Source organism: Elgaria multicarinata, chromosome 5 (genome assembly GCF_023053635.1).
Source record: "Elgaria multicarinata webbii isolate HBS135686 ecotype San Diego chromosome 5, rElgMul1.1.pri, whole genome shotgun sequence".
In the NCBI taxonomy this organism is placed as follows: domain Eukaryota; kingdom Metazoa; phylum Chordata; class Lepidosauria; order Squamata; family Anguidae; genus Elgaria; species Elgaria multicarinata.
The window spans coordinates 45,145,190-45,159,529 of NC_086175.1; the positions used below are offsets into that span (position 1 = coordinate 45,145,190).

General features: G+C 41.9%; 1 protein-coding gene across 1 annotated transcript; it reads right to left on the bottom strand.

Annotated features, from left to right (window-relative positions):
* Nucleotides 1–275: 275 nt before the first annotated feature.
* On the bottom strand, nt 276–13,869 carry PDCL3 (phosducin like 3). Its single transcript, XM_063126263.1, has 6 exons — nt 13,713–13,869; nt 6,713–6,845; nt 4,513–4,603; nt 3,626–3,769; nt 3,294–3,502; nt 276–1,317 (listed from the first exon to the last, which is right to left on the bottom strand). Exons 1-6 carry the CDS (start codon nt 13,716–13,718, stop codon nt 1,172–1,174), a joined length of 729 nt encoding a protein of 242 aa, XP_062982333.1. The 5' UTR covers nt 13,719–13,869; the 3' UTR covers nt 276–1,171.
* Between the last annotated feature and the right edge of the window lie 471 nt (nt 13,870–14,340).

Consider the following 14,340-nt stretch of genomic DNA (forward strand, 5'->3'; position numbering starts at 1 on the left):
CTGTACTACCTCAAACTGCAGGTGGATCATAAGTTTGACTGCTCCCTCATATATTAAAAACAAAAAAACCAAAACTTCTTCAATATGGAAAACTAGCATGTCAGGGCAAAGTATGTCATCTTTTCCTTGACATGCTACCTTTTGAGGTGCAGGCAGCTTTTTTGTTTTAAATCTGGAGCAATATTGCATCATAGAATCTCTCTCTTCCAGTCTGAAATAGCACAGTCCAATTGGCCATTATATTTAATTTGTTACTCAATAAAACATCCACAAAGTTGAAGAGTCACTGCATTTTATTGCATAATTTTATTACAACTTTTATAGACAACATAAAATATAGTTAACAGCTGTTATTAAGTTACCTACTAATAATTCACGACTGAATTGTACTGCTTCATTCAGTGAGTGGGGAAAAGAGGCACAGCCATTAAGTTGTGCAAAATCAAGAACATAAAGGAAAAAAGATGTTACTGTTTAAAAACATCCTCAGGACATGTTTCAAGATCAGATTAAAACATGTTGCATTTCCTTTAGACATTCAACAGCTTTGTGAGCCTTCAGGATTTTAAAATAAATTTACAAAAACTCCCACTATAATGCAGAAATCTTGCTGGTAATATTAACCTACCATCACTGGATTTCACCTTTAAAGTATTCAAAATGTTCAATACAATACAACTGTTTAAAAAATAATTATGTATTTTTATTTAAGGATCAAGTCTTGCATCACAGCCTGTTTCTGAGTGTAGTGGAGTTCTTTACCTATGGCAGAAGCATAACAAAGACTACACAGTATAATGGTTAAAATGATTGTGGTGCAGAGGGGAGAAAATCAGCAGTTACTCATAAGAGGACACACAAATACCATGAGCGCCAAATTAGTGTTGGTATTCATTCCACTATAGCAAATGTCTGCCATAGTTCCTCCAGTGGTAACTGACCTGGGATTCATCAATAAACATTTTAAACTCCTTCCAATTTAACCCTCTGCAAGCTTATACACAACCATAATTTCTTTTAGAAAAGAAAATCCACCAGTGGTATTTATTAGGCTGCATTTATGTGCTCTTACATGGAAGGAAGTCCCACTGAATTCACTAAGCCCCACGGAATTTTGTCAAGACTAACTTCTGAGTAACCAGGCATAGCACTGGACTCTGTGTAGGACACCTTAATCATCATCCGAGTCACTGTCTTCTTTCCTCGTTGGAACAGAGCACTTGATGGAAGTCATCAGTTGGTCCTGGATCTGCTTCTTGGGGTTCTCCTCCAGGTCTGTCTTGATGGCGCCAGACTCAGAAATCTTCCACTCCAATTCTATGTGCAAGAAAGAAAAATGATACATTGTGGTGAATTACAAAACTGGAAGGAGGAGAGCCTCACTAATTTACACCCACACTTCCATCTTCTCTTTTCTATTTCTCTTTTACTACAATGCTATGTTCCACATTACTCTTTGAAGCAATCTTGAAAATGTATATGTACTAACTGATGGCACACTCCGGCTGTTCAGAGATGGACAGAGGAAGTCCATATTTATAATTGCTGCCAGGGGAGGTAGAAGCCTATATATTTTCCAGAGTTAACAATTGTTAATGTTTTGTTCGCATTTTTTCTACAGATTTTAAACAACCAAAACCAACGCGTACGCCCTACCCCCCATTACGCCTTGCTTTTTCTTTGACTGTGAAACACTTCCCACTTAGCAGCAGTCCTTGATTACATGGCTCAAATTGGCTTACACCCCAGAAATGGAAGAAAGTCAATGCTGCAAGTTAATCAGATGTCCCACTGTTAGCTCTGCGGGCAATCTAATCAGCGAACTTCATTTAAGTTCAACAAAAAAAGAGGAAATTAATGTGACCCTGACTTTCTACTCAAGCAAGTTAACTTGTACTAGAGATACGGTGATAAAAATAAAGAAAGACAGTGGCTTGCAGAGGTGGGGAAAGATGAGAGAACCCAATAAAGCGGACCACATTAGATGGTCTCCCATTTATATATCCATGCTGGGAAAAAATATTCACTATCTGTGAATCAACGTGCAGATGAATTTCTGTACTGGAAAAGAAACTTATGACATAAGCCTTAGGGTCCAGATATTTTGGGTTTCAACTCCCAGTATTCCTGACCGTTGGCCATGTTGGCTAGGACTTGAGGTCCAAAATATCTGGAGACCTAACTTCTGCCTACCCCTTTGATGGCAATCCTATACATACATATCTGGGAATAAGTTCTACGGAACTCAGTGGGACTTACTTCTGAGCAGACATGCATAGGGTCGTACTGTTAGTTCGCAGAATCCAAATGTTTATGGGTATGGACATCAGCCTTATTATCTTAAATAATTTACACTGTGGCTGCATGTTTTTCCCCTAAGTCTGTGTCTTCTGATATTTCTTTGTTACTAAAGACATCTTTTGATCCATTTTTCATCCCCAACCCCAGTTCTTCCTCATTTGTTGAAATCAGCTCATAATAAAGAGAAAATGCCTCTTACATAAAAAGGGTTAATTTATGTAAATGCAGCTTAAACATTGTAAGCTCAAATCATGCAGAACGTAACTACCCTGCAATGCTGTCACAAAGTCAACCCCCTATGATAGGAAAGTTAAAACTCCCCATGACCTAAGATTTAAACAAATAAACATGTTGAAAAGTGCCACACCTCATATAAGAACACCAGTTCAGCCTAGCTCCACCCAACAGCTAATGTTTGATTATGTATTGTAGAATGGGAAGAAGGAAGAGGACTAGCTAACCCAAGAGGCCCCACACTCTTCCACCTAGAGCAGGGCTGAGCATTTTCACCTCCAGGACCGTCCCCCTGTGACCCACACCAGGAGGGGAAGTATTATTATTTTTTAAAAAAACTTTTTTTAATCCATTGTATTCAGTAGCACTAGAAAGCGAGAAATTTAGCCTGCTTGCATAAAGGCTAAATTTGTCCTTTTCAGTGCTCTGTAACTGCTATGGTATGCCATTTTCTTTTAAAAAACCATTTCAGGGTGTGTCGGGAAACAGTGGGGGCCACACCATGGTGGTGGTGGTGCCCCACATTGCCCACCTCTGGCCATGTGTTGCATGTTGCCCACCTGTGACTTAGGGCTACTTTGTGTATTATTATTTTTTTCTCCATGGAAATTATCTGTATGCCAAAAAACATAATGGCACCAAAAGTGCTGGTATGGGGAGAGGCCATTGTTTAGAGGCAAAGCACATGTAGTGAACTGCATGAATAAAGCTCCCAGGTTCTATCTTACCAGCATCCCAGCTAAGAGGCAACTACTTACCATCTCTTGTCAGGTTCATGCCTCCAAACACCAGTGGTCCAATAAACTGGGCCCTAATGTCCCCTTCGAGGTAGATGAAGATGGTGGGGAGGTTTCTATCAGGGTAGTTGGGTATGCAGGTTGTAGAAATGGCTTTGACAAACTTGACATCTGGAAATTTCTTGGCAAGTCCATTTAAGTGTTGGTTTATCAAGGCACAGAGGGGAATACTGTATTTTTAAAACAACAAAAACAGAGAGATAGGGGGGAAATCCATTCAAGAAAAATGCAACCTTACTATGTTGGGGCACTTTACGAAGACCGAATGTGCTATAGAAAAACTGCATGCTTACCCTTGCTTGTAAAGATGCAATATCACCCATATATCCTTGCCAGCTTTGGTAATTTCTTGGACATAATCCTGTCCAGAGATCTCTAAAACTTGTCCAAATTTATTCTTTGCTTGAGTTGCTTTCCATTCTGCTAGCCTTTGCTGCCTGCATCACAGAGAGTTGGAAGAAAAAGAAAGAAAAACAGAAACATGGATTCAAGACCATAGGCAGGACTGAGTGTTTGCGTGACTCAGGAAAAGCCAGGTGGCAAAGGAATCTGTGGGTCAGATTCATAAAAATCCTAACTCATTTGATTCTGCACATCTATTTTTCTACGTAAGATTAAATCAGGTGGCGTTATGAGTTGCAGGAAATTTTAGTTGAAACCCACTTTTCTGTAACTTGCTAGGAAAGCCAGGGAATTCCATCTTGCAATGAGTGTTTCAAGAATTATGTATCCCTTCTGCAGAATAGCCAGGATTTTAATCCAAATTACTTTGAACTTGTTCATACATGCTAATGCATAAGTACCTGAGGAATATAGGGGATGCCAGTGGACTCATGGCTAAGTTGTAACCATGTGGAGGCACTGTTCATGTGAACCAGCAACTGTATACATGACTATTGTATTCCACTGTCATTATGCGAATTCCATCCAATATGCTGCAACCTAGGCATGGACATAGGAACACAGGAAACCACCACACCAAGTCACATGTTTGTGCAGGTCTCCTTAGATATTTGGGGGGCAGGGGATAAGTTGATTAGAATTGGGGTGAAGCCCAAGGGTAGATCTTGTGGGCCTTTATCAGGAGTTCCTTACCTCCCCCCTCCATAATTCAAGCACTGATTTAGCCCAGTACCAACAAATTCTATTGTCTGTGGGAAGTCCTACAAAGTGCTCTAACCTGTACATTTCCATAGCACGTTCATCTTCCTCATTGAATTCATCTTCGTTTTCTTCGAGTTCCTCCAGAGTCATGTCTTCATAAGTTTTCACTGATGTGTGAGAAATACAAGATTGTCAGTATAGCATAGAACACTGACCATCTTTGGCACTTCTAAGAGTTCAAGTTCTAATGAAGTTGGCAAGGGAGAATTACTCATCAATAACCCTTCTTTTGTGTAAATAATTTAATTCCAAAGCAAGAGATTCTGGTCATTTAGAGTCCATTTACATTTATCTGCCTCGTACACATTTGCACTTGCTGAAGTAAACACGGCAAAGTGTGAAATGGAAATGCACATTTGTTAAAATATGGGCTACAGCCCTCTCAGGCGAGACTGCTCTGCGTGCGTACAAACTCCAGCGTGAGTGCATCGAGCCCACTTGCTGCAAAAGAAAAGTGAATCAGTTTTAAGTACCAGGCTAGAGACCAGGCCTCACAACATTCAGAATTACATACCCCACCATCTCATTAACTCTGCTCCCACAACTTACATCCCAAGAGGGTTCATTTGTTACAAGGCTACAGCTCCAACTGAGCCAATTCTTATTTTTAGGTAGCAATCATCCATTTCTTTCTTAAATGACGTAAAATATGGGATGCAATTATAGTCCACTCCAAGGGATATGCTCTTGTTCAATAAAAGATTTTTAACAACCCAAAGAACACCCGGTCAAAGAAATCTCTCCAAAAATAGCATTTGCTTCACTGATGGCACTTCAAAGCCATCACTCCAATCCAGGTAAACAGACTTACGAGGTGCATCAGAGGATATAAAGGGAAGCATCCCCATTTCATAAAAGCCCATGACTGTTATCAGGAGTTGATTGTGTGCATGCACATGCATGTGTATGTGTTTCAAAGATGTTCACGAACTTTTATGCCGAGAGCTAGGTTGGGTGGGGGTGGGGGATCACACTTCCTATGGTGGGCACAGGAGGGGTCCTGTAAAAAAAGGATGCATCTGTCTTTTCTTAGGACACTTTGTATACTTCCGCTAGAGCAGGCGTGGACAATACGTGGCCCTCCAGATGTTGTTGGACTGAAACTACCATAGTTCCTCATCATTAGCTATACTGACCAGGGCTGATAGGAGATGCAGCCCAACAACATCCAGACTTCCATAAGTTGCTCACCTCTGCACTAAATTGTTGTATAATTTTATCTGTACACCGTCCTGAGATCCTAGTGATATACAGTGGAATGCATATGTTTAAATAAATAAAGCTAAAAGAAAAATTATAAATTTACAAGACTGCCCAAATGCTATTGTGACAATAAAACACCAGAAAGTCCTTACAAAATAACCCCATAACGATGACAACACTTTGTATCAGGGACAGGCAGACTTCTGCCTTGTGGGTTCTACTTGTGTTTCGCTAGAATCCTGAGATCCAACCAGAACTAGGTGCAAAATAGTGGCTCAGGTGGAAGGACAAATGCCAAGAATTAATGAACAAGGGTGCTTCTGAGCACATGCTCAACCCAGGAATTTGTGGTCAGAATCAGAACTAAGCTCACAAGTCCTGTCATGCAAAAATCCACACCTGGTTTTCTGCCCAAATCTTCTTTTTTTCAGCAACCTAATTGGTGTGCGCGCATGTGTGACTTTTTAGTTGTTGCTATTGTCAGGAACCATTCTTAATCTAATGGAAATCACACAGAGATCTCCCAGTAGATCCTATCTACCTTCTGCCTACCATTGATGGGCTCATAGTTCCATTAAAAGTGAACTACAAGTCTGGACTGGCCTAGGTCTATCAATTGTACATTAATGTGGATTAAATCCCTATCCTCAATTGTTAACCCACATAATAAGGACTTCCCTTGGAAGTTCACCAAAGCTTGACCATTTCCCAGAAAGGCCAGCAGTTCTGTATGCCTCTCTTAGTCTCCTTGCTGTTCAAGCATGACATTCTAAAAGGACTACTCTTTCTATTCTTCATATTTCACAGGGGAACAAAACAAAACTCTCCAAAGCAGGAAATCCAAACACAGGAAATGTAAACCTCAAAACCCAATGAGTGTACAAAGCCCACTGAAGTTAATGAGGTCTTCATCTGCATTGTGAAGACCCATAGATTCTGAACTGTCAAACAGCCAATCAAGATGGATTACAGAATTATCACTTTAATTCAGCCCTCTAAAGTAGATTGCTTACCAACTGATTGTTGCTGGAGGATCTGTAGCTCCCTCTCCTCTTCAGCCTGTTCTTGTTCTTTCAGCTTTTCCTTTGGAGGAAGGATGCCCTTTTTACGTAAGATGTCATTCCATTCCGTGTCTGCATTAGGATCCTAGAACACACAAAATCAGAGAGGAAAACATAAACAGCTTCCAAACTTCCAACTGTCATGCCTCTACCACATACAGATTAGACTACTGAACACAAAATTGAGGAATGAACTTCTGGCCTATTTGAAAAGTATCCAAGAATGCAGCTGTCTTATTACTTGCATTTTGTGTGATCTAGAGATAATGTGACAAAGACCCAAGGCACACATTAAAGATGTAGCGAGCTTACTCTCTGGAACAGAGAAAGGGAACCTCTGGCCCACAGGCCTAATCCATCCCATAGAGCCCACTGGCAGAACCCCCACTGTTATCTCTGATCTGCGGTAACTTGCAGCCCAATCCTAACCATAATTTATACCCCCTAGGTAAGTGCTAGTGTCCACTTATACTAGCAAAACACTAGGATATGGCAGTGTTAGGAATGTATGGCAGCACCACAAACATCAGAAAAATTGCTCTGGTACAAGGGCCAAAAAAGGGTGGCATTAGATGTATGATGGGGTAAGAACTTTTCTTTTCCCTAAAGCTTTTAAAACTTGATGTTACTCGGACTTTAGACTGTTAGTTATACTGTTAGTTTACCCTGTGCCTGTTTACATTCTCTCCCCCTCCTTATTGCTTTACTATGACTTTATTAGAATGTAAGCCTATGCGGCAGGGTCTTGCTATTTACTGTTTTACTCTGTACAGCACCATGTACATTGATGGTGCTATATAAATAAATAATAATAAAATAATAAAAAATAATAATAACATAAGGACATAAAAACATAAGAACTGCCATGCTGGATCAGACCAAGGGTCCATCTAGTCCAGCACTCTGCTCACACAGTGGCCAACCAGCCATCGGCCAGGGACCGACAAGGCAGGACAGGGTGCAACAGCACCCTTCCACCCATGTTCCCCAGCGACTGGTGCACACAAGCTTACTGCCTTGAATACTGGAGAACACAACCATCAGAGCTAGTAGCCATTGATAGCCTTCGCCTCCAGGAATTTATCCAACCCTCTTTTAAAGCCATCCAATTTGGTGGCCATCACTACATCTTGTGGTAGTGAGTTCCATAATGCACTGTGTGAAGAAGTACTTCCTTTTATTTGTCCTGGATCTCCCACCAATCAGCTTCATGGGATGACTCCGGGTTCTAGTATTTTGAGAGAGGGAGAAAAATGTCTCCCTATCCACATTCTCCACACCATGCATAATTTTGTACACCTCTATCATGTCTCCCTTTAGCTTCCTTTTTTCCAAGCTAAACAATCCCAGTTGATGTAACCTTGCCTCATAGGGGAGATGCTCCAGCCCCTTTTCTGCACTTTTTCCAGCTCTATAATATCCTTTTTTAGGTGTGGTGAACAGAACTGTACACAGTATTCTAAGTGTGGTCGCACCATAGATTTGTATAAGGGCAGTATGATACTGGCGGTTTTATTCTCAATTCCTTTTCTTAGAATGCCTAACATGGAGTTTGCCTTCTTTAAAGCGGCCGCACACTGGGTGGACATTTTCATCGAGCTGTCCACCACAATCCCAAGATCTCTTTTTTGTTTGGTCACCGCCCGCTCAGCTCCCAGTAGGTTATAATTGAAGTTGGGTTTTTTTGTCCCAACATGCATCACAGAACACTTGCTTACACTGAACCGCATCTGCCATTTGGATGCCCACTTACCCATCTTGGAGAGATCCCTTTGAAGCTCTTCACAATCCCTTTGTGTTTTAACAACCTTAAATAATTTGGTGTCCTTGGCAAACTTGGCCACTTCAGTGCTCACTCCTAATTCCAGATCACTTATGAATAAGTTGAAAAGGATTGGTCCCAATACCAATCTCTGTGGGACCCCACTATATACTTCCCTCCATCAGGAGAATTGACCATTTATTCCTACTTTGTTTTCTGTTCTCTAACCAGTTGCTGATCCATAAGCGGACCTCTCCTCTTATTCCATGACTACTAAGTTTGTTCAGGAGTCTTTGGTAGGGGACTTTATCCAAAGCCTGTTGGAAGTCCAAATAAACAATGTCCACCGGATCACCCCTGTCTACATGTTTGTTGACATTCTCAAAGAATTCTAATAGATTAGCGAGACAAGACTTGCCTTTGCGGAAGTCATGTTGATTCTTCTTCAGCAGGACCTGCCCCTCTATATGCTTACTAATTTTGTCTTTAATAATGCTTTCAACCAATTTACCTGGAACAGATGTCAAGCTAACCAGCCTGTAATTTCCTGGATCACCCCCTGGATCCCTTTTTGAAAATTGGTGTTACATTGGCCATCTTCCAGTCCTCTGGTACAGAGGCTGAGCTTAGGGACATGTTGCATATTTTTGTGAGGAGGTCCACAATTTCATATAGGACATCAAGAAATTTAACCTCTTTGTCATGACTGGAATATGAATTTATCCAGTCAACGTGAGGATAATTAAAGTCACCCATTATTACAATACTTCATCGTTTGGAGGCCTCCCTGATTTCATTCTCCATCTCAAGGTCACTCTGAGCATTTTGGAACATAGGTCCAAATCCTATGCTTAGGATGTGGGAAAGTTAGAGTGCCTGGTTTTAAAGGAGAACCTAGATATAGTGAACATTATGGAAATGTGGTAGAAAGGAAAGAACCAGCGGGATATGGCCTATAGGAAAGACAGGGGCCAGAACTACACTACTGCTTTAAAGCGCTTTATGACAGTTTTGGCAACTGTATATGGAGTGTGTCCTGAGCCCCAACAGTTGTCAAAACTGTTATAAAGCGCTTTAAAGCAGTAGTGTAGATCCTGCCAGAGAAAGGTGTCTTGGAGGATGAGTTAAAGGGGGCATAATGTCAAGCAGACTAGAAAACCTAAAAGGGGCAAACTCTTCCACAGAAGCACTGTAGGTGATAATGCCAGGGTCCAAAAGTAATTTAGTACTAGGAATGTGCTATCGTCCCCTGGACCAGAACTGTCAGGAAGATGTTGAGATGGAACATGAAATCAGGGAAGCCTCCAAACAAGGAACTGTTGTAATAATGAGTGACTTCAATTACTCCCACATTGACTGGATAAATGCATGTTCCAGCCACAACATAGAAGTTAAATGTCTCAATACCATAAGCAGCTGGGCCCTGCAACAGTTGGTTATGAAACCGACCACAAGGGAAGCGACCCTAGATTTAATCCTAAATAGTGCTGCCCATGACCTTGTGTGAGACATGAGTGTTGTAGCACCTATTGGAAACAGTGACCACAGTGCTATCAGATTTAATACATATTTAAGTGGAAAATTGCCAAGGAAGTCCAACACAATCACATTTGACTTCAAAAGAGGATACTTCTTCAAAATGAGGGAACTGGCAAAAAAAGAAGTTGAAAGGAGGAGTCAAGAAAATTACACTCCTTTAAAATGCTTGGAGGTTACTCAAAACCACAATAAAAGAAGCTCAGCTAGAATACGTAAACGTGTTAGGAAAGGTAGCACTAAGTCCCAAGAGGTCACTAGCATGGTTAATGAACATGGTTAAGAAACTATTTGAGAAAAGGAGACTTCCTTCAAAAACTGAACATTTTCCTCAAATGAGAACAAAAAGGCATGCAAAGCTGCACAAAGGAAATGCAAGCAGACAATAAATGATGCAAAAAAGTACTCTGAGGAGCATATCACTAACAACATCAAGACCAACAATAAATAATTCTTTAAATATATCAGAAACAGGAAACCAGCTAGGGAGGGAGTTGGACTGTTGGATGGCAATGGAGTTAAAGCATATGGAAGCTATGGAGATTACAGAGAAACTGAATGAATTCTTTTCATCAGTCTTTACTGTAAAAGATATAGGACAGATACCGGTGCCTGAACTGATGTTTTCAGTAAGAGGGTCTGAGGAACTGAGGCAAACAGTGGTGACAAAAGAGGAAGTTCTCAACCTTATGGACAAATTGAAAGCAAATAAATCACCAGGCCCAGATAGTATCCATCTTAGAATTCTTAAGGGTACAATCCTATGCATGTTTAGACAGGAAAAAAATCCTACAACTCCCAGCATGCCCCATCCATTAAGAGCACAAATGTGGAATTGCTAATCTTCTAACAAAAATATGTAACATGTCCCTATGATCAGTTTCTGCCTCAAAGAACTGCAGAAAAAACAATGTAACAACAATTTTTAAAAAGGGATCCAAGAAATTACAGGCTAGTTAGCTTAACATCTGTTCCAGATAATTTTATTGAAAGCACTATTAAAGATAAAATTCACAAGCATATAGAAAGACAAGCCCTGCTGAAAAAGAATCAACATGGCTTCCTCAAAGGTAAGTCCTGTTGTGCTAATCTTTTAGAGTGTCAATAATCAAGTAGCCAGGGATGATCTGATAGACACTGCTTACTTGGACTTCCAAAAATCTTTTGACAGAGTCCCTCAGCAAATACTCCTGTACAAACTTAGCAGAGGTCCTCTTATGAATCAATAACCGGTTAAAGAACAAAAAGCAAAGAGTAGGAATAAATGGTAAATCCTCCAAATGGAGGGATGTAAACAGTGGGGTCCTGCAGGGATCTGTACTGGGACCAGTACTTTTCAATTTGTTCATAATTAATCTGGAATTACAAGTGAGCAGTGAGGTGGCCAAGTTTGCTCATGACACCAAATTATTTAAGGTAGTAAAAAAAATTGCAAAGACTTCAAAAAAGATTTCTTGAAACTGGGAGAATGGGTGTCAAAATGGAAAATGCAGTTCAATACAAACAAGTGTAAATTTATGCATGTTGGGGCAAAAAAAAAACCAACTCTGAAGATCAGCTGAAGAGATCTGAGCTAGCAACCACTGACCAAGAAAGAGATCTTGGGGTTCTGGTGGACAGCTCGATGAAAATGTCAACCCAGTGCGCAGTTGCTGTGAAAAAGGCAAATTCCATCTTAAACATAATTAGAAAGGAATCAAAAATAAAACTGCCAAGATCACACTGCCATTATACATATCTATGGCGTGACCACACTTGGAAGACGCTATACAGTTCTGGTCACATCTCAAAAAGGATATTGTAAAGTTGGAACGAGTGCCGAAAAGGGCAACTAAAATGATCAAGGGAAAGGAGCAGCTTTTCTATGAGGAAAAGGTTACAACATCTGGAATTGTTTACCTTAGAGAAAAGGCAAGTGAAGGGAGACATGATAGACTGGTGGGATATTCAGGGCATATAAGGATCGTAGTTTGGGGGTGCTCTTGGATCCAGAACTGTCACTTGAGGCATAGGTGGACTCCGTGGCAAGGAGCACGTTTTATCAGCTTAGGCTAATATACTGACTGCACCCTTATCTGGACAGAGATAGCCTAGCTACAGTTACCCATGCTTTGCTAACCTCTTGTCTGGTTTACTGCAATGCGTTATATGTGGCGCTGCCTTTGAAAACAGTCCAGAAACTTCAGCCGGTGCAAAACAGGGCAGCACGTTTGTTAACAGGGACTGGCCAACGACATTACATCACACCTATCATATTCCAGCTTCACTGGCTACCAGTCCAGGTTTGGGCCCAATTCAAAGTGCTAGTATTAACATTCAAAGCCCTAAACGGCTTGGGGCCAGGTAATCTAATGGAACGCCGGACCCCAAGATCATCCTTATGGGTCCTTCTCCATGAACCCCTGCCGAAGGAAGTGAGTCAGGTGGTTACCAGGAGGAGGGCCTTCTCTGCTGTGGCACCCCGGCTGTGGAATGAGCTCCCTAGAGAGGTTCGCCTGGCACCTACGTTATACTTTTTTCGATGCCAGGTGAAGACCTTTTTATTTTCTCAGTATTTTAACAGTTTTTCATCTTAGTCTTTAACTTTGCTGTTTTAAATCTGTATTTTAAATCTGTATTAATCTCTGCATTGCTGCTCGGTTTTATCCTGGTTGTGCTTTTATATTGTACTTTTATATTGTGTTTTTAATACTGTTGTTTGTTTTGCACTTTGAATGTCATGGTTTACTGCCCAGAGAGCTTCAGCTATTGGGTGGTATAGAAATGCAGTAAATAAATAAAAGGCAGTACTTGTTCACACTGCACATAGATAATTAAACCATGGAATTCACAACCAAGAGTGAATTTGGATTGGGCAAATTCATGGAGGAGAAGGCTATCAGTGACTACTAGTCCTAATGCCTCTATGCTATCTCCGGTATCAGAGGCAGTATGCCTATGTACTCCAGTTGCTGGGGGACATGGGCAGGGGAGTGCTCTTGCCCTCATGTTGTACTTGTGGGTTTCCCATAGGCACCTGGTTGGCCACTGTGTGAACAATAAACAAGACGGACTCTTGGCTTGAGCCTGCAGGACTCTTATTTTTCTTCTCCACAGCACAAGGAGTATTTGTGGATTTTTTTTTTTAAGAACTCAGAAATTTCCGATCTCTACCGCGAAGACCTGCCTTTCAAAGAGCACCAACTCTCCCCAGTTTGTTCCTATTCACGCTGTACTACCACCCAATCCTAGCTAACGGAAGTGCAGCCTGGGGCGCATGCTCACAACAAGCGCCAGCACCCTACCACACAGAAAGAGGCATGGACTTGGGAGGCCTTTCCTACCCAGGGAGGGGAGGACGATCACATGTCACTATGTAACCCAACACCCGGGAAGCAGAAAGCGTGCTGGCCAAGAGGACCTTCCGGGTTTCGCTCAGCGGAGGATCCCTCCCTGGATCCACACGCGGAGTCACCCGCAGGCCAGCAAAGCCTTCCACCCCACTCCGCAAATGGTTCTCCAGAGTCTCACTAAACTGATCCCAGAAGGATCAGGCAGGGATCCCCAGCAGGGTTTCTCCTAGATATACGTGGTGGGTGTGACAGGGGTATCTGAAGAAACCCCAGGATGTGTTTCCTTCTCCTCTTGTGGAGGATCCAGCTCATGATGGCTCACCTGCATGCTGGGGCTTAAGTTGATCTGCTGCTAAGGCTGAAGATCACGAGGAGATGCGAACAATGCTGGAATGCCCCAGCCAGGTCTCGCGGATGGCTGTGCCCGAGCGCAGAAATCTTGTTACACCGAACCCGCAGCTGACGCGCTGCCTCCTTCCTGAGTTGTCCTTATTAGGGCTGATCCGGGCACTTCCCCCCTGTGGCTGGAGGAGGGAGTACTGAACGCTTCGGCCGGAATGATGCGGGAGGGGAAGGGATTCGGCAGCAAAGGACCGCCTACGTTTCCCCGGTCGCTTAAATCAGCACGCCTTCATTTTGGTTAACCCTACAATCAAAACACGGTCATTTACAAATATTCTCATAGGGTTGCTCATGTAAAAAAAAAAAAAGGAGGGGGGCGCTGATATAAGCTCGGGGTAGGGGGAGAATAGAGTTTTAATAGGGCTATTGTCAGTCGTGCAACTAGATAATTTTAGACTCTGAAATGAATAATCTTAGCTTCCCCCTCCGGTTTGTTACTTCAGGTGTGAAGCTCCACGCCACTGCCATTCCGTGCTTTACAGCAGCTTGTTAGGAAAACAAAAACGAAACAGGGCTGTTTGCCAATCCTGATAAAAGAAGAAATATTC